The sequence below is a fragment of the Tachypleus tridentatus genome, chromosome 2, assembly GCF_004210375.1.
Source record: "Tachypleus tridentatus isolate NWPU-2018 chromosome 2, ASM421037v1, whole genome shotgun sequence".
In the NCBI taxonomy this organism is placed as follows: Eukaryota; Metazoa; Arthropoda; class Merostomata; order Xiphosura; family Limulidae; genus Tachypleus; species Tachypleus tridentatus.
In genome coordinates, this window is record NC_134826.1 from 105,520,711 (window position 1) to 105,542,706 (window position 21,996).

Consider the following 21,996-nt stretch of genomic DNA (forward strand, 5'->3'; position numbering starts at 1 on the left):
ATTAACCAAAATAAGAAAATATACTAACAGGTATAAGTGTTTATTTCTAAGTTTTCCCTCGTACTAGGTTTCAGATTGCAGATATTTATTTCTATTGGTGTATAACCTTGGAAGTATTTGATTTAGTTTTTCACATAATATTTCAGTTTTTATATTAAAATAATACTAAGACTCCAAGTATTAATTGGGAACCTGAAAGCCCCTATCACGTCAGAACTACTTATTAGCTTGATAGTCGTCTCACGTTCCAGTAAACCTGTTCCACGTTAAATCTTTTATCTTGCGTCATGACTCAATATGCATTGAAACAAACAAACAGTCTCCTGTCCTGTTATATGTATTTTTTTTATAATTAATGTACTCATGACGTGTGTATAGTTAGAATATATTTAGTGAAAGAAAATACGTGCGTGTGTGTTATAGCATAAAAATAAACATCAAGTAAGGTATGTTTACATGAAATAGAAAAAAAAAAAGCTTGCTTAACAAAGGAAACACCTGTTGGAAATGACGTAGCACAACGACTAGCGTTACTATTGGTCTACATAGTCTATAGTGCTCAAAGAACTTGCAACTGACTGAGAACCTTTATATTAAACAGAGCTTAAGGTCACTCAACATGGAAACGTAAAACACTTCGTTAATCACTTAAGTCACCTCGAAATAAAGTATATTTTTAAAGCCACGACAAAAGTTTACTAGGCGTCAGTAGAAACTACCGATGTTGAAGTTCATTAATACAGCTTGCGCACAAGTTGCTGCGTCCTGGAAGTTAGTCCTTTTCTTCCTGACCCCTGTTATCCTGCTGGCTGTTCCTTTACACGTCCAAAATAACGTAAGTATGAACTAGATATTTCGTTAGTAATTGTAAGACATTAGAACTTCGCTACGCGTTACTACAACGCAAAAGTACGGTAAAATATGATTAGTATAGAAGACCGTACTAACTTACCAAGCTTTGTTGAAATATATAACACAGAAAGTCGTTTACATGGTAGACGGTATTGCTTTAACATCAATAACTAAATATTTTTAGGAAACATAGCTCAAAACATGATTTATACAGTGCACAGCATAAGTTTACTATATGTTCCAATAGTTTCTTAGAATACGTAGCAAAAGCATGGTTTATTTAGCAGACGACATTGATTTACTGAGGGTTTACCAAGTATTTTAAAACAAATAACACAAAACATGGTTTCCATAGCAGACTGTATTGATAAATCAAGGGTTACTAAATTTTGTTAGAAATCATAAGACAAAACATGATTTACATAATTAATGGCATTGATTTACCACGTTACCAAATTTTCTAAGAATACATAATACTAAACTTGCTTTATATAACAGATTGAATTGCTTTACCATCGACCATAAAACTTTGTTAGACTACATATTGGCCCGGCATGGCCAAGCGTGTTAAGACGTGCGACTCGTAATCTGAGGGTCGCGGGTTCGCATCCCGGTCGCGCCAAACATGCTCGCCCTCCCAACCGTGGGGGCGTTATAATGTGACGGTCAATCCTACTATTCGTTGGTAAAAGAGTATCCCAAGAGTTGGCGATGGGTAGTGATGACTAGCTGCCTTCCCTCTGGTCTTACACTGCTAAATTAGGGACGGCTAGCACAGATAGCCCTCGAGTAGCTTTGTGCGAAATTCAAAAACAAAAGACTACATATTACAAATCATAATTTATGTAGTAGACTGTTTGCCTTAATACCGGTTACTAAAATTTGTCACAATACTTAACACAAAACATGGTTTGGGTAGCAGAAAGAATCGATTTAACGCTGGTTCCCAAATGTTACGACTGTTTGTCAAATAATATTAGAATACATTTTGTTAGAATACTTACGCAACATAAAACATGCTTTTTATAATTGAATGTACTGGTTTACCATCAGTTGTCATACTTTATTAGAAAGAATAACACAAAACATTGTTTATATAGCAGACAGCATTAAGACAGCTGTTAGTAATGTTTATTACAGTACATAACACAAAACATTCTGTATACAGTAGATAGTATTAGTTTTGTACGGATTACCAAACTTTAATAGAACACATAATACAAAACACGGTTTATATAGTAGACGTTAATGCTTCACCGACTGTTGCGAAATTCTATTAGAACAAATAACACAAAGCGTAATTTATATAGAAAATGCTATAGCTTTACCATCGATTACCAAACGCTGCTAGAGTATATAACCACAACAACAAATTGGTTTGTATAATAGACGATATTTCTTTATCTTCGGTTGCCAAACTTTGTTAGAATACGTAGCACAAAATTTCGTTTGTATCGTAAACGGAATTAATTTACCATTCGTTTCCAAACTTGATTTCTGCACACAACACAAAACGTGATTTATGCTGTAGATGGCATTGCTTTGCCACGGGTTACCTAATGTTTTTAGGATACACAACACACAAAACATTTAATATAGTTTTTTTTTTTTTTAATTTTGTGCTGTACAAGGCGTTGCCTTAGCACGGGTTACCAAATTTGTTAAAATGCTTTGTTTGTTTGTTTTGAATTTCGTACAAAGCTACTCGAGGACTATCTGTGCTAGCCGTCCCTAATTTAGCAGTGTAAGACTAGAGGGAAGGCAGCTAGTCATCATCACCGACCGCCAACTCTTGGGCTACTCTTTTACCAACGAATAGTGGGATTGACCATCACATTATAGCGCCTCCAGGCTGAAAGGGCGAGCATGTTTGGTGCGACTGGGATTCGAACCCGCGACCCTCGGATTACGAGTCCAACACCTTAACACACTTGGCCAAGCCGGGCCCATGTTAGAATGCATAACACCACACATGTTTCATATAGTGTGATCTACCATCATTATCAAACTGTTAGAATACATAACATAAAACATTACTTATATAGACGGCACTGCTTTACCACCTTTGGTAGAATATGTAACACGAAACATGATTTATATAGTAGACAGTATATCTTTACCTCCGGTTACCAAGTCTTATTATAATAAAGAACAAAAAACTTTGTTTATGTGGTAAATTGTATTGTTATACGACGGGTTATCAAACACATCATTCAAAATATGCTTTGTATAATAGAAGGAACTGCTTTACCATGTGATAACAAAACATGATTTATAGAGTAGACGGTACTGGTTGCTAAACTTTCTTAGAATTTACAGCATAAAACGTGATTTCTGTAAGAGACGGTATTGCTTTACTACAGATTACAAACTTGTTAGAACACATAACACAAAACATGACTTGTATAATAAATGGTATTGTTTTTCCATCTCATATCAAACTTTGTTAGAATACATAGCACAAAATATCATTTGCATATTAAGTGGTGTTGGTTGTTAAACATTATAATTATATGTACGTATGTATACACCACTGTGCATAAGTGATAGGAGAGGAAAATATTTTATAATTTCTTCCATTTTATGGGGCTAACTGTTTCATGCCATTACAGAACGTAAATTTCAACACCATGCTAATGATCGTTCTTTAGAATACCTATATACTTGTACCAAGGGCATGTCCTATGAGTTCTGCTCGAATGAACATGCAGATTAAATTTAGGGTGTGAAATAACTCTCATGGTACCCCATACAGTGTCTTAATTACATAAAAAGGAGCTAGCAAATGTTACTGATATCTGCTAAAATAAATCAATTTAATAGCACTCCACAAGTAAATCTTGATAAAAAAACAAACAATCTTTAACACTATGTATTAAGTTTTGTTGTCATGTTACGGCACGAAAATCATAGATATTTGCCAGTAGAGCAGATAATTTTGTGAATAGGAAAAGTAGAGGTAGAATATGTAAATTCAATGATTCAGATGTTAAGTATCTTCGTTTATGCAGTCTTTGGAACAGAAAGAAGACTGCCACTGATCTCTAACGTGAGATAAACGACCATGTACCAAATGACAAAAGATTTCCAGATCTATGGTTTCAAGAGGATTTAACTAGAGTAGAATATTTGGTCCTGAAACTAAAAACCTTTACTTTGATCTCCAAATATTGTGAAGAGTCTGAAATTTGTAAAATGTACAAAAACTGGACTGTTGATGATTGGAAAATGGTGTTATGGACGGATGAGGCCAAGTTTGATATATTTGGTTCAAAGCATAGGTTGTATGTCTGGGGGAAGAAAGGTGAAAGATACATACCATAACATAGCACCTACCATGAAGCAGGGCCCATGGTTTTAATGGAGGCCCATTGATAATTTTATTCCATGTAAAATTACACGGAATATAGGGATACATGATTATCCCTGGTCCCACACAATCTTAAATCTGGCACTACCTGAAAAACTGCCTGCAGTTATTAAAGCAAAAAATGGACACAAAATATAAACTGTTTGCTAAACGCAAGCACTTCCACTGCATAGCATAGCAACAAAAACGCTGAGTTGTTCCTGTTATACTAAATATGATTATTAATAAAATGTTAACGTTTCACCTGTGATCTACTTTCTATTGTTTTTTTGAAAGTAACCTGAAATCTAAGTTTTGAGTTTGTCCTAACACGGCACGGTACTGTAGATTTGAAGCTGAAAAATAGATTGATTTCTTTTCTTAAAATTTACATTTTATCCCGGTTCTGACTTTTTGTGAGACAACAACGAAGTAGTTAATAAATCGTATTTAGAAGTGTTCTTTGTGTATCTTAACACGAACCAGCATTCCCAATGATATAAATTACCGGCTTGTTACAGTTTGGTAATTTCGTCCTTAAGAAAAAAAAAAGTGATGACGCATATATAGTAGGAATGATATATCACGTGAAAGTACGAGAACTCAGCTTTATTTCACTGTTTGTAACTTCAAAAAAGATTAGTTGTACCTTTGCGTCTTCAGAATGGTTGGTTGCAAACAATCCACAGGATGAAACAACAAAAAGTAAACTGTTTAGTTTTCTTAAATACAGCCAGTGGACTGAAAGTGAAAAAAAAGGAAGAAGAGAAAGTTATCGGTATTACGTGACAAATATGCTTAAGATAGAATTAAAATATTAGTGTGTTTACTGTTTAACCTGAAGACACTTAATATAAATGTTTAAGATATTGTGTTAGTGTAAAAGTATTTATTTTTACATCAACCCCTCTAACAATAATGATTAAAATATAATAACAGTAATTATGTTGTCATGAATTTCTTCAAAAAGGTTAACAACAGTGTTAACAGTCATGACAGTGTTAATTAGTTTACTGTTCTGCCTCAACATACTTAACAACAGTGGTTAAGATATAATGTTAAAATGTTTGTTCTTTTATATCACTACCCAGTTTGGTAAAGTTTAAAATGTAATAACAATGCTAACGCGTCTATTAGTTTACTTCAAGATAATTAAAAACGATATTTAAGATATAATAAAAGTATTAATATATTTATTGCTTTCTCTCAACATACTTCCCGACAGTTCTAAACATATAATGTCCACCTCAATGTATCTACTTTTTATTTGACAATACTCGACACTGCTTAAGATATAATGACATTATTAATGTGCTTTTTTTGTTTTATCTCAACATATTTATAAAATTGCTTAAGAGTTAATATTAGTTAATTTATTTAATTTTATATAAACATACTTAAGAACAATACTTAAAATATATTGACAATTTTTACGTGTTTAATGTTTTATCTCATTACACTAAAGAACACTGGGAGCGTTAGAATGTGACGATCAATCCCACTATTCTTTGGTAAAAGAGTAGCCCAAGAGTTGGCGGTGAGTGGTGATGACTAGCTGTCCTTCCTCTACTCTTACACTGCTAAACTAGGAACGGCTAGCGCAGATAGCCCTTGTGCAGCTTTGCACGAAATTCAAAACAAACAAACAAACAAAACGATCAAGGCAAGCAACCGACTTGGAGAGGAAATCAAAATTCAGTCTTGTAATGGCGTAGATAATTAAATATAAATTTCTTAAATTCTTGTTTAAAACGATTAGACTGTGTTCTTTCATCAGCTTAATATCTTTGGTGTTAACGATATTTTCGGCCACAGACCCAATAATATCTCATGATATTCGGTTACCATAGAAGATTTAGGTTTGTCCTTAGTACATCTATTAAGACAAGAATGAAAAAAATAATCTATATAACAAACGTATAATAACAAATATAAAAAACATTGAAATTAGTCATATTAAACGTTCGAATCATTTTTGCTAATGAATGTTACAATAAAGAAATAAACCTTCTTCAAGAAACACACTAACACTAGATGTTGGCTTGAAGTATTTAGTAAATTTAATATTTGTTAAACGATGCAGATTAATATACATATTGCATAAGCAAAACGTTACGCATTTCTCTCTAAAAAGGCTTTGGAACTAATGAAAACTCATTAAACATCTCTGATAGTGTAACTTGAGAGGGCGTGACGACTGAGCACAGTTACTACGACACATTTAATAATAACATGTGAGGTCGAGGCGTAGGACTGCACCAAGAGGCAGCAAAAACTAGTGTTTATTAAAATAATAAATTAAATTTAAGCCAAAATAATCAATAAGTAACAAGAATACTACCTCGGTAATTGAAATATATCAATGCTAACTTTAATAATAAAATGTTAAACATACTATGAGGTGTGTCTAATATAGCTACTCTCATTTTATTATAATATAATCGTATTTTTCTATCATGTTTGACTTTAAGTATGGTTATTTTTAACATTGTCAGTTATTTGAATATGATTTAAAGTTATTACTCTTTAATATTTTGTTTATTGGCCAAAACACAAACACTAAGGTCCTAGATAAAATACTAAGGAAAAATAACTTTACAATCACATATGAATATCCTAATACCATTAAAATAACATTATTCTTACTTTTCATAACCTCTGTCATCTAACAAGCGACATGAAGCAGAAAATAATAAATAACTTTAATTTTTTGTAAGTCAAAAAGAAAACAAAGTAAGTGTCTAGAAGTTGAGTATTAAGATTTAGAAGGGGAAGTTACAACAACTGTACACTTGTAAAAAAAAAATTAAGAATAACCAATGCGACTAAGCTAATGACGTAATGTTATACTATATACACAGTTGTTATATAGCTAATATTAACTATATGTAATAAGAGTTTAATAAACAGGAGGTAATATCATTAGTGGTCAATAGAGTCAAGTGGTTCGTCATTACCATAAATGACTTCCGCAGAAATTAAAGTGTAAACGTGAAAGTTTTTAAAAAGTTGTGATATTTTGTAAAACTATGAAAGTTGTAAACAGTGAGAAGACAATTACTGAATTTTTCATGTAGTTGAATGAATTTTGTGATTAAATGTGATAGCAGAAAGCTCTTTCATGAAAAATACGAATGGCTTTACAATCTCTTTTGAAAACATCTTGTTGCATTTAATAATCTCTGAAAAGTAAACACTTTTCATAACTAATTTGTAAAAAGAAAGTTTATGAGTTTGAATTTGAATGTTTGACTAATGATGAAGATCGTTCGAGAATGAACAGCTTTTGTCTCTCTCAGGCACTATAGTAAATATCCTTTTGGACTGAGAATGTTAATATTTCTTTTCTTTTCCACTAAAGGTAAAATTGTAAAGAGAAGCTATTGCATAGAGGCCATACCTTCTATCGCGAACTGCAGATTTGCTTATTCAAACTTAACCAGAACAGTGTAGGTCAGAAAACCAAAATGTCATCATGTCTCTTACAATGGTGAAGTGTATATAATATGCACATGAGGTTTTTGAGTTCTTTTTAACTTGCCGGATAGTGGAAAATAATAAAAATCTTTGTTTAATATAGTTATATAATCATCAAACATTTGATCTGCTGTATAATAGCGAATAATGAATTAGATAAATTGCCATAACGTTACATACCTAAACTAATTTAGGTTACTGTATGGTGAATTTAAAAAGAGAAAAATACACGAAATGTATTAAAACAAACAGCTTTACTCTCACACAATTACTATATTAAATATCCTTTTTGACTGATAATTAAAGCTTTACTTTAGCAGAGATATTATATATACCTACACCGTCTGCTTAATTAATTTTTGTAAAGTTTTGTGTTGCAGTCTCCAAAATATAGTCTCTAATGAGAGCTTTCAACGTACTAGTTGGTATAGAAGTTGTGTGCAGTGGATTACTGATAACCCAAGACTACTAATATTATATTATGGTTTTGACATCTGTGGAAATATTTCACTTTCCAGAAAACACGTTTAGTACGTTAAACGTATGGAATTTAGAAAACCGTAAAAAACCAGAGTAAGCGATGAATCGAATTAAAGATTACGGGAGCTATAGTAGATGACAACTTGTTTATTATGAGGTTTATTAAGAACTATTTTTTTAGCATATAGTTGTTTCAGCACTGAAGCTATTTGAACGTACAGATGATAGATAAGGACGTCCTGATTAAGCAAAACAGTTGACAAGCATATGTTAAATATTAGCTACGGAGGTTACTAAGGAACAATCTGGGAAAATTGGTGAAAAGTCGTTACACGTTCAAAGAATACAGAACACTTATATAGTTTTTTTTTGTTACACATCATATTCTTGATGACAAGAAATCTACTTGAAATAAAAATGAATCTCAAAACGGCTGGTATGGGTATTAACACTTTTATTGATAAGCAGAGAACAGCGTTTCGACGTTCCTTTAGGTTAACAAAAAAACAACACATACACCTGAAGATGACCTAGGAAGGTCGAAACGTTGTTCTCTTTTATCAATAAAAGTTTTAATACCCACACCAGCCGTTCTGAGATATATACACAACATATATTAGTATTTTTTGCACTCTGAAACTTTAAACAATACATTACTCACTGTTACTGTACATATACAACACATATTACTCATTGTTACATACGCAAATAAAACAGAAGTATCACTTATTGCAGTTACTTATTAGTTTTGATCAGCAAACCAAAATATGTCATTCGGTCTCTAATAATGGTAAAGTACATATATTATACATATTACATATCTTATTGTTTCACATTGATATTCTACATAACACAGAGCATATATCTTTTTTTTTTACATGCTGAAACACGTGTTGCATATATCACTGTTTTATTTTTTTTGCTTTAAGAACAGATAACATAATCGTTATACTATTTTCACCAGTGTCTTTTATACCAAACGTTTTTTTTTTTTTTTAACCAATGGAAGAGACAGGCTGTGAAAAACCTACATGGATAACGATACTGCAAATCGTGATGTAACTGACATTCATTAGAAGGTGCTGAATGAGTTCTTCAGTTAAGCATGTCAAAAGATCAGATTCGGTGGTAATATGACGTTCTAGGAATTTTAACACATTCTTCCTTTTCTCCAGCTAAGCTGTAATCGTAACTCATTCTACGTCAGGAAAAATGGTGTCCGACAAAACATCTCGATTTGCTCGCTTAAGATTGCCAGCTTCTCTATGGAAACCTATATGGACGGTTCTTTTTCCAAGCGTACTGTTTCCACTATTAGTTTTTAACAACACTCAGGTAGGAGAATTAAAACTCTGCTTAGTTTGTAACAACACTCAAGTAGATGGTTGAAATTTAGTTTATTTTGTAACAACACTCAAGTAGATGGTTGAAATTTAGTTTATTTTGTAACAAACACATAGGTAGACAATTGAAATTCTGCTTAGATATAACAATAACTAGATAGAACAGCTGAAATCCTGCTTAGCTTGAAGCAGCACCAAGACAAAACAGTTGAAATTATATTTAGTTTGTCAACAATGCTAAGTAGGATAGTTGAAATTCTACTTAAATTGTAACAATACATAGATGGAAAAGATGAAATACTGCTTAGTATATAAAAACAACTAGCTATGACAGTTTGTAACAGCTACCAGGCGACACAGTTAAAATTATATTTAGTTTCTAAATACTGCCAGGTAAGAAAGTTGAAATCCTATTTTGTTTGTAACAAACTTTGTGTAGAATAAGTGAAATTCTTAGTTTGTAACAAGTGACAGGTAAGACAGTTGAAATTATATTTAGTTCGTAGGACAATTGAATTTTTCTTAATTTGTAACAGCACCCAGGTTAGACAGTTGAAATTTTGATTAGCTTATAAGAACATTCAGGTGAATTGGTTGTTTTGATTTAAGCACAAAGCTACACAATGAGCTATCTGTGTTTTGCCCACCACGGGTGTCGAAACCCGGTTTTAGCGTTGTAAGTCCGCAGACATACAGCTGAGCCACTTGGGGGCCATTTAGGTGAAACAGTTGAAACTACTTTAGTTTGTAACAGTACAAATCGTGGAAAGATAACTTTCGATTTTTGTAACAAAAGTATTTGGGGTGTCAACATTATATTTAGTTTGTAACAACACTGAATTTGAAAAGATGACTTTATGTTTTGATGAGTCGACAGCATATTTTGTAAAAAATACTTATTTAGGATAGTTAAAATTATAAGTTTGTTATAGTAATTAATTTGGAAAATTGATATAATATTTAGTTTGTAAGACACTGAAATTAGGAATTAGACATTACCTTTAATTTGTTGCAACAGTGAATTTTGGTATTTGAAATTTGACACAGTTTGGGGGGCTGACATTACGGATAGAGAAATACTTCCATTTGGGGCTGAGATCAGGTCCAGTTTCACTCCTCTGCATGTTTTCATAATGCTAAGTCTCCAAACATACTCAATAATGAAATGAAATATCACTTCATCTCCAAAGTTTCCAATTAGTAGTGGACGTAGAACAATACTGTAATGTGAAGTATTAATTATATTTCTTAAACTATTGGGTTGAGGAATAATTCGTGAGCGTTTTTCAAGTTAAAAAAAATATATTCATAAATGAAACGCTTTCGCAAAATATACTCTTCAAAACAAGAAACGCAAAAGGGATATTTTTGTTATTTTAAAGAGAAATACAGTATACCCTCACCTGTTCGCGGTTCCCCATTCGCGGCCCCGCATATTCGCGGGTTAGGCTCTTAACCCTATCGCATCGTATGCCGGTATACCGGGCTAGCGTCATAACATCATAAAAACGAATGCTCGGTAAACCGGGTTTTTGCAGGTCATAGAGACTAAAAGCGCTTTTCGAGGGTATGTCTGTATTTACTCTCTCAAGCAGTTTTATCGATTGACGTCTTTATCGAACAATTATTACTGAATTGTACTGTACTGTATTATTATTACCTGAACTGTGCGTACTGTATTTATCTGTCTAAGTTTGCCTTTAAATTTGTTCCACTTTCTGTCAATTCTAATACATGTGTTGTACGCATAGAAAATAACTTTACGGTACAGCAATACAGTATGGGTAACTATACTATGCGGTGTTACTGTCCTCCTGTACTTACGTTTCTTTTTGATTAAAATATTGTTGCAGTACAAAATTAAAATGTGTTTACATTATCATTACTACATTAGTGAAATACATGACTGCATGCAATATTACTACATTGTTACTGTATTAATGAGTAAGAGTGTCTTTAGAAAGTGTCTGGGAAGCATTTAGTACCGTATATAATCTCATACATAGAAGTTTTAAAACTGCATCCAATATTCGCGGTTTTTCGCTATTCGCGGGGGGGGGGGTAAGAACGTAACCCCCGCGAATAGCGAGGGAATACTGTATATGTAATAACGTTACAAGCTCAGAGTATGTGATGTTACACGTGTTAAGGCACTGATTGTCAGACCAAAATGACAATAAAAGTTGTGCACTTTGAAAACGGAGGAAAACATCGGATTTTTCGCCAAAACGCATGCATGTCTAATAAATTTGTTTAAGAGATCTGCATGTTCTGCAAGTGCAACATGTGCAAAATCCCTATAAAAGTGACGGGTTCTCGGTTTCCATAGCTCAGTGTTAAGCCACCGACACGCAATACAGTTACGCCAAGACTGACTGAAGCACAACGCAACAACGCCATTGGTCGCTTGGAAGCAGGCGAATTTTGATCAGATGTTGCCAGAGCTTTGAATGTCCACCCAAGCACCATCACAAGGCTATGGAATCGTCACCAACAACATGGATCAACTCGTGACCGTCCACGATCTGGCAGACATCGTGTGACCACGCCCGCATAAGATCGCAACATCCGGTTACGTCACCTTCGGGATAGGACCACCACTGCGACGTCTACTGCCTCAACCATACCAGGGCTGCGTAAGATTTCCGATCAGACCGTACGCAGCCGTCGACGAGATTCTTAGGCCCCATGTGCAACCCATCATGGTGAACGTCAACGACGTTTTTCAACATGACAACGCCCGTCCTCACACAGCCCGACTCACCACTGTCTTCTTGAGACACCACAACATCAACGTTCTTCCCTGGCCCTCCAGATCACCAGATTTAAACCCCATCGAACATCTTTGGAACGAGTTGGACCGACGTCTGCAACGGCGACAACCTCAACCGCAGACTCTACCTCAGCTTGCAGCAGCTTTGCAGGCTGAGTGGACAGCCATTCCACAGGATGTGATTCGTTATCTCATCGCTTCTATGGGCAGGAGATACCAAGCAGTTATTGATGCTCACGGGAGGCATACTCGTTATTGACATTGAGTGACGTTAAACTTCACCTAGTGAGCATGGACTTCGCCTTTGCAGACTTTGGATGTTCAGCAGTGAATGTGCAAAGTTTCACACATGTCATACAGAACTACCCGGAATAAACTTGTTAACAATTTGTCTCATATTTTGCCTTTTGCGTTTCTTTTTTTGAAGAGTATATTTCATGTCTTTTGGTAGATAAATTTTTGCTCTAATAGATGGTGTGTTTGATTTTCATATGTCTTTAATTTTTGCTTTCATTTTCAGCTCATTAAATGAAATGTCAAGTGGACAAAATCGAGCATTTTCGACACCATCTGCTTTTCGCATTTAATTTCTTGCAATTTCGTTTAAAACAATGCATACTATATACCTAGGTATTACATGAAATAAAGTATCATAATAAATGTTTTGGGTGTAATGTGTTCATGCATTGAAGTATTGTATAGTCTTGCATGTAATGCTTGAATGAAATTATTTAAAAACGCTCACGAATTATTCCTCAACCTAATACATTAGTATTAGAATAGTTTGAAAAAGATGCTTATGGTATTTAATATTGTTAACCATTGTCAAAGGTGATTTAATTTCTTTATATTGCTTCAAGCTCCACAATGCTTGTGTCTATAAAAAATTTTCAAACATGATAAATATGTATAGTTTTTTGTAAAAAAACAACAACACACACACACGTATACAAGCTACCTTTCAAAATAAAGGTATTTCATCGGCTTTATTGATGGCCCAGTAAACTCCAAATCATCGTTACACAGCGTTGACTGTATGCAGTCTTCAAAAAATAAGAAAATATATTTATCGCTATCAAAGAACAACAGCCTTTTTAGTCAGGAAAATGAGGAATAGCAATCAACATATGTTCACCAACTTTTATCAAAATCCGATCATTTTTTACTGTTATAGAGCAAGTAATGATTTTTTAGATTTTTGTGACCTTCAACTCCCAAAGCTAATGACTTCTAACTGGGGTCATAATCCAAATGTATACCAACTTTCGTCGAAATCCATTCAGCTGTTTTCGAAAAGTTCATCTGCCACACGCAAATACACTTTGAAATTAAATACAGAATACCCCTCTCCTTAAAATACAGAATACCCCTCTCCTTAAAATACAGAATACCCCTCTCCTTAAAATACAGAATACCCCTCTCCTTAAAATACAGAATACCCCTCTCCTTAAAATACAGAATACCCCTCTCCTTAAAATACAGAATACCCCTCTCCTTAAAATACAGAATACCCCTCTCCTTAAAATACAGAATACCCCTCTCCTTAAAATACAGAATACCCCTCTCCTTAAAATATTGACTGTACCTACAGATGGTGCTATTATTATCCAGGTCATTCAAGTACAGTGGATTGTTTTAACACCTTGAAGTCGAAATTTCTATTTAAAAAACACAAATATTCTTTGCTTTTTTGTACTTCTTCTCCTCAACCAAGGGCCAATAGAGAGGAATTTTTAATTTTTAAAGATTATAATGTAAAATCTAGTATGTTTTAGGAATATTTATTTGTTCCCGATAATTTCCTGTGTTACTTAATTTTCATTCGAAAAGCACAAACTATACGTTATAAACATATGTGTGTGTTTGTATTATTCCCGAAATAAACAGTTGATATTAAGCTCCGGGTACGGCGTGAAAACCTCTCTTCTTTTCTCATCTGAATGGCGATCGTGGTCAATACTTAAAACATATAATAATCTAGGTACTCTCTTTAAAAGGAAGCCAAATGTGCCTACGTTATCATCGTGATGGCGGTGTTCTGGATGACAGAACCAGTTCCTCTTCCTGTTACAGCTCTGATACCCATAGTCTTATTTCCATTGCTTGGGGTAGCCAATACTAAATTAGTATCACAAGCTTACGCAAACGTAAGTTGTTGTTTTTTTGCTATTTTATAGTTTTTCATAATATGGAGATTATGTAGATGCTAATTAATAACATATAGACATAGCTTTATGTAGACTATATAAGTCAAGTAATTTACAAAATGATATCTCGTATTAAAAAGAATACGATGGTGGTAATGAGTATTTGCATTCTAATAATAAAAAATATGCATTTCTCTGCAGAAGTGGTTAGAGTTCTGTAAACCTAAAAAAGACAAACTTTATTATAGCTTAAAATCAGACTTTTAACTATCATTGAAATAAAATTAATTTATTCCTTTTTATCAAAACAAATAAGTTTTTATATAGATATTGAAACAAACTAATTCACTAATGTTTATTCAAACAGATAGGTTTTTTAATAATCATTAAACCAATTGAATGTTAAATTATTATAAGTTGTCAATTATTATTCAAGAAACCAATTTTAGGATACTACATCAAGTTAAAAGTATTCCAGTTACGATCTATACCTGATGATCCATGTTAATAGTGGTAATGAAATTATATATCTACAAAAAGATATTGAAGCAAGTTAAAGTAATTTAAGTTGAAATTTATACCTTAATTATTTACTGTAACTGTATGTAGAAACTTCAAGAAAACAATTTTCAATCTGTGATATTTCATTTGCACAAGTAAATAACTCTCGCTTATGAACTTTTAAATTTATTGCAGAAAACATTGATGATGTTCCTCGGAGGACTACTCTTAGCTATAGCAGTGGAACAGTGCAACCTGCACAAGAGGATAGCACTACGAGTGTTAATGTGCATTGGTACAGGCGTCAGATGGTAACCACTCACTGTATTTACAATGCTAAAGTTATTTTTGTCTCTTACGATACGTTTACTTCTGGATGATACTTGACGGACATGTGTTATAAATTGGTTCGTGCTTATAATTCTGTTCGTATTGTGTTTTCAGGTTAATGATGAGGTTCATGCTGTCCTTTATATTCATGTTGTATTTACAGGTTAAAACTGAAGTTGGTGTTAACAGTCGTATTCATACTGTACTTGCAATTAATGGCAGGTGCCGGGTTCATGTTAACCATTATGTTCGTGTCGTTATTGCAGGTTTAGGTTCATGTTGGCGTTGTACAGGTCCACAATCCCGTATCCAAAGCTCCGAAAACCGAAGTTTTTTTCGTGAAGTGTGGAGCGTCAGTATAACAGCTGGCCGAACTCCACACCCACTTGATCCACGCCATTCAGGTGTGACGTGGCAGCGTGACCTAGCCGCTCAGCAGTCTGACAGGCGCGTCAATTATATCTCAGCGCTCTTACTGGTCACATGTGTGTCTGCTGTTCGCTGATATTTTTTCTTGATTTTTATTTTGTGACTTTGTGTTTAATTTCACTGTGAAAATTATTATGGGGTGCTGCCCTGGACCCTACTGGGGTGATACATTTGTTCTAAAATCAGAAATATTCCGAAACACAACTGGCCCCAAGGGTTTCGGAAAAGGAATTGTGGACCTGTATTTTCAGTTTAATATTGACCATTATGATTCGTATTGTAATTGCGGGTTAAGGTTCGTGTTATCCATTATGTTGGTTATGAACTCTCAGAATAATAATGAGGTTCGTATTGGCCATTACCTTTATATTGAGCTTGAAGGTTAATATTGGGATTGAGTTATGCTCGTATTGTACTTGCGAATTAATGTTGGACTTCGAATTCATACTAACCATCATATTTATATTTATAGGCCAATTTTGCAGTTCATATGCTGACCATCATGTTGATTTTGTACTTGCAGGTTAATATTAAGGCTTATTCTGACCATTACGTTAGTCTTGTAGTTTTATATTAATACTAAAGCTCATGTTAATCTTAGTTCATGTTTGTATTGTATTTACAGGTTAATGTTAGGGTTCATGTTAACCACCATGTTTTTGTCCATGTGGATCAGTAACACAGCTGCTACAGCCATGATGGTCCCTATTGTTGAAGCTGTACTTGGAGAACTTGCACGTGAACAAGAATTCAGGGAAGAAATATCAATTGACAATATCAATGGTGGTTTATCTTTCTATCTGTAACATTGCTGATAAAGAGTATGAGAAAGAGACAGAAGAATGAATATATTATTAATTTGTGGCTTTAATTAATAACGTGATATTAGATCTAACTCATTTAAATTAACTTTGACTAAATGTTGGGTTATCTTAGGTGAGATAAGTCATACTTAACTGTTGCATTATGCAAATGAGAATAATCATGGTCAGTTATTGTTTTTTTTTAGGTGAGATTAACTTTTTTAATAATTATATTGTATTAAGTGAGATTGATCGTGGCTAATTGTTGAATAGTATTGGGTGAGATTAACCATGAGTAATCATCGAATTATTTTTGGAGAGAGATTAAATGTGTCTAATTTTTGAGTTACGTTGTATGAGGTTTACTGTAACTCTTGAGATACTGTAGATGAGGTTAGCTTTGACTAATCGCTGAGTTACTTTAAGATGAATAACTGTTAGTTATTTTAGTTTATAGTAACTGTGAATAATATTTTAGGTCAGATTAACTGAGAGTAATTATGTGAGATTAACTGTAATTGTTGGGGCTAATTTTTTATGAGTTTGACTCTGATTATTTATCTGATAATTTTAAGTAGGATTAACTAAAATTGTTTCAATATTTTAAATAATTTTGACTATGGCTAATTGTTAAATAGTTCTTGATGGAATTAACTTTGACTAATTGCTGAGTGAAAGTGAATAAGATTAACTGTGAGTGATCGCTGAGTTTCTTCGGATTAAATTAACAGTAACTGTTGATTTACTTTGAGTGACCTTAAATGTGACTAACTGCTAATTTGAGCGATATTAACTGTAATCAATGTTTTAATTTCTTTAAGTTATATTAACTGTGAGTAAATACGTTCTTTGGTTTGTCCGATCTTTTGCCTTGGCCTACAGTTTCGTCTCTTCGAGGCTCAACAGCATAATTTTGATCGACAAAACCAAAAATATGCAGTTAAGTATTTTATAGAGGCGATCTGTATATTAACATGGGTGTTTTTGAGACCTACCTAATTGACATTATAGCAGCCGAAATAAATTCACACAATAATAAGTTAGGTTACTATATGGTGAGTTAAATAGTACTGGAAAATCCCACACATATATTTAAATATATCTGTCATAAAACAGCAGTCCTACGCTTATTATATTAATGGTATTGCAACCACTCTCTCTTACGGAGAAAAATCTAAGGAATCGAATAAAGAATATAGTGTTTAAACTGTATAACGAGTTTAAACTGTTGTCATATAACAGATGTAATATATGATTATTTATTTTAGAGCAAAACCGCGTTGGGCAATCTGTTGTGTCAATTGAGAGGAATATAATCCCGGATTTTGGCGTAAGAAGTTTCTAAAATTATCACTGTCCCGCCGGGGAACAATTGAGAATTATAATCATACTCTGGCAACAATGGCGTTAACACAATAAATGTACATTTATGTTCTTCAATACGCTTGATGACCAGTCCAGAAGTTGTTCAAAACCTAAATCCAGCAGAATGTTTTGAATTACATGTATATAGGTGTGGAAAAACATTTTAAAAATAATTTTCATTGTGGCTTACAACTTAATCGATTAGCCTTCTCAAGTGTGAAAACGAATTATCATTCTTAAGAATAAAAAGCTGCAATAAACGAACCAAATGGTATATGTGAAACTGTTTAAACAATGTAAAAATTTTAGTTTTTAATGTTGCCGTTTTATATTTGTTTAGCAAATGCACCATCAGAAAGTCTCACAATCGAAAGTCAGGAGAAAATACCATGCGATGTAACAAATGCATCGAAAGACGCTGTAGAGAGGTAAAATTAAATCTAGTATTCTGGTTTTTTTCTTGGGTGTACAAGTCGTAAAAGACAAGCCTGTGCTAATTACCCTGGAAACACATATGTGCGTTTTTAATTTATGAAATTAATAAATGTTTGAGTTAGGTCCATAGGGTTTGAAACTCAACTCACTGTTAATTTTATTTGGTTTATTAGTGGTCTTGTTCAAAAAATATTTTGGCCCGGCATGGCCAAGCGTGTTAAGGCGTGAGACTCATAATCTGAGGGTCGCGGGTTCGCATCCCCGTCGCGTCAAACATGCTCGCCCTTTCAGCCATGGGAGCGTTATAATGTGACGGTCATTACCACTATTCGGTGGTGAAAGAGTAGCCCAAGAGTTGGCGGTGGGTGGTGATGACTAACTGCCTTCCTTCTAGTCTTACACGACTAAATTAGGGACGGCTAGCAAAGATAGCCCTCGAGTAGCTTTGTGCGAAATTCAAAAACAAACACTGTTAATTCGTTCTTGAAGGGGATCAAACTTTACTATCGTTCAACAGTTTAAGTAATTCGTTTATTACTGCTAAGTGCTTTGTATATTTCGTTACGTTTTACAATTTCAAATAGCCTAAACTGAGTTAAATTGTAATTTAAAGTTCTTCTTCTTCTTCATGTGTCAAATCTGCGGCAGACATCGACGACCATGGCATGCCAGACTTCTCTGTTGTCAATCCTCCTTATCAACTCGATGTTGCTCATTGAGTTCTTGGTGACATAGTTATTGAGGCTGTCGATATATTTAGTTCTTTGACACCCTCTGCTTTTCCTCCATTCTATTTTTCCACATAGCATCTGTTTCTCTATCCCATTCTTCCTACAGATGGATCCTAGAAATTCCATTTGTCTCTTTCTTATAGTTTTCATGAGGGACCTTTTGTATCCTGCCAGTTCCATGACTTCCACATTTGTTTTTCTTTCAGTCCATGATATTTTTAGCATCTTTCTAAGGAACCACATTTCAGCAGCTTCTAATCTCTTCTCTGTATCCTTGTTCAGTGTCCAGATCTCACAGCCATATAAGAGAACAGACCATACATATGATTTCAAGGTGTTAATTTTAGTGACATTTGTTATGTTCCTGTTTGTGAATATGGACTTCATTTTATTGAAAGTATCCTTGGACATTGCAATTCTTTTCTTTATATCTGTGTCACTCTTTGCATTTGATGTTATAGTATATCCAAGATATTTGAAGCTTTCGACTTGTTTTATTCTCACGTCCTTGCCGGTTATGCTACATGTGGATGTAATTTATTGTTTTGAGATAACCATGCACTCTGTTTTCTTTGCGTTTAACTGCAAGCCTTTTTCTTCACTCTCGTCTACTGTTGTTGTGAGAAGAGTCTGTAGATTTCGTTCGGAGTCTGCAATGAGGACTGTGTCATCAGCGTAGCGCAAGTTGTTGATATTGCATCCGCCTACGGTTAGAAGTTAAATAAATGTCGTTATATATCGAATTTATGATACTTGCCAATAAGATTGATACATATAGTTGTTTATACATATATATTTTAATATACAAACAACAATACAATTTACAATAACGGTTGTTAAAAATATTGATTTATGTACAAAAGTTTTACAAACTTACAAATAATATTGAGTCTTCTTTTCAGTCTGGAACTTTCTTCATGCCTTATCGTTGTTCACGATATGCAAATTAATTTTGAGTTGATGTAAGTATGATTCATACTAATGTCCGATGTGAATCCGCTGAAGTTAAACGGTTTGTAATGTTCGAAATTCATAAATGTTCCTGGTCAAAAATCTGAAGTTTCTCGAATAATAAGCGTGAATAACAGTTATAGCTTCTGAAGCTGATAGGTAATATACCAACTATAACAGATCAATAATATTTACTCTCTTGGCACGTCGAGTTGGTTAAATTTAAAAGCATCTGGAAAATATCTAGAAATTTCAGCTTGCAAAATAGCTGATTCTTACACTCGAGAATTTTCTACAACTTTAGTGAATAGGCGGGAATTTCGCAGTTCAGATTTAACAGTACAAATTATGTACATTTCAAAATATAAATTAAATTTAATAAACTTCGATATTAAAATAGAAATAGGCAGTAAATCCGTCACAGTTTGGAATAAATTAGGAAGTAGAACTCTGTATCTAGATATTAAACGAAACTTCTTAACCATATTTTTATTTTAGCAGCCACGTAAGCAATGAAGATAACAATACAAAAATATCGCAGTCTACACTGCGTGTTGCCTTATTACTCAGTGTGGCCTACGCAGCTAACTGTGGAGGAACGGGAACGTTGACCGGTACAGGGCCTAACCTCGTTCTCAAGGGTCTCTATGAAAGGTAGGTGTCGTTGTCGGTAGACTGGGAATTTATACCCACAGAAATGATAAAGAAGTGTTATGTTCACAACTGTTGTTTTTCATTTACCATTTGTCTTGTGGTATAATCATTTTCCCTATTTTTTTAATGGTAGTATCCTTGACTGTAAGAAATCACTTTACCAAAATATGCCAAAATATTATAATACATTATGACTATTAAGATGTGAAAATATATATATGTCATCTAAAATTATAACTCCAATATATTGAAAAATACTATAAGTTTACATAGATATATATTTACTTTTGAATGCACCCACATACACTCAAAACAACAACAACAAAAATAGCCACTGCCTTTTATATGTGCCTTCTGCCACTGCTTTCTTTTAGTTTTTGGGTCCCCCGCTAGTACATCGGTAAGTCTACGGATTTACAACGCTAAAATCAGGGGTTCGATTCCCCCTCGGTGGGCTCAGCAGATAGCCCGTTTTGTCTTTGCTAAAAGAAAAACACACATTCTTTAAGTTTAAATTTTATTAATTTAAATATTTACTCTCCCAACATTTTACTTAATTACACAGAAACAGGTTAACAAACATTATTAGAACTAGTTACAACACAAGTAATTGCAAGTTTCTCGAAAAATACTTAAACAATCACAAATATATACTCTTCAAAAAAAGAAATGCAAAAGGCAAAATATGAGACAAATTGTTAACAAGTTTATTCCGGGTAGTTCTGTATGACATGTATGAAACTTTGCACATTCACTGCTGAACATCCAAAGTCTGCAAAGGCGAAGTCCACGCTCACTAGTTGAAGTTTAACGTCACTCAACGTCAATAACGAGTATGCCCCCTGTAAGCATCAATAACTGCTTGGCATCTCCTGCCCATGGAAGCGATGAGATGACGAATCACATCCTGTGGAATGGCTGTCCACTTAGCCTGCAAAGCTGCTGCAAGCTGAGGTAGAGTCTGCGGTTGAGGTTGTCGCCGTCTCAGACGTCGGTCCAACTCGTCCCAAAGATGTTCGATGGGGTTTAAATCTGGTGATCTGGAGGGCCAGGGAAGAACGTTGATGTTGTGGTGTCTCAAGAAGACAGTGGTGAGTCGGGCTGTGTGAGGACGGGCGTTGTCATGTTGAAAAACGTCGTTGACGTTCACCATGATGGGTTGCACATGATGCCTAAGAATCTCGTCGACGTATCGTTGAGCTGTAAGATACCCTTGAATGTGCAAAATGTCTGTTCTGGCACTGTAGGCGATGGCAGCCCACATCATGACGCTGCCACCAACAAATCTGTCAACTTCCTGCACACAGTTTGCTGCAAAACGTTCACCTCGGCGACGGTAAACACGGGTCCTTTCATCCTGCCTACGAAGCATAAAA

At 34.1% G+C, this 21,996-nt stretch overlaps 1 protein-coding gene across 4 annotated transcripts in view; it reads left to right on the forward strand.

Annotated features, from left to right (window-relative positions):
• The first annotated feature begins 485 nt into the window (after window positions 1-485).
• LOC143244768 (Na(+)/citrate cotransporter-like) overlaps window positions 486-21,996 on the forward strand; it is a 35,337-nt gene continuing 13,826 nt past the window's right edge. The window contains exons 1-7 of one of the 4 annotated variants that reach the window (XM_076490061.1): window positions 486-835; window positions 9,334-9,493; window positions 14,272-14,421; window positions 15,118-15,233; window positions 16,307-16,464; window positions 18,190-18,277; window positions 20,465-20,620. In XM_076490061.1, the coding sequence (XP_076346176.1) occupies window positions 9,371-9,493; window positions 14,272-14,421; window positions 15,118-15,233; window positions 16,307-16,464; window positions 18,190-18,277; window positions 20,465-20,620 (791 nt within the window). In that variant the 5' untranslated portion in view covers window positions 486-835; window positions 9,334-9,370. Of the gene's footprint in view, window positions 836-4,868; window positions 4,980-9,333; window positions 9,494-14,271; window positions 14,422-15,117; window positions 15,234-16,306; window positions 16,465-18,189; window positions 18,278-20,464; window positions 20,621-21,996 lie in introns of those variants that run through there. The other 3 variants (XM_076490062.1, XM_076490063.1, XM_076490064.1) reach the window with 3 other exon arrangements.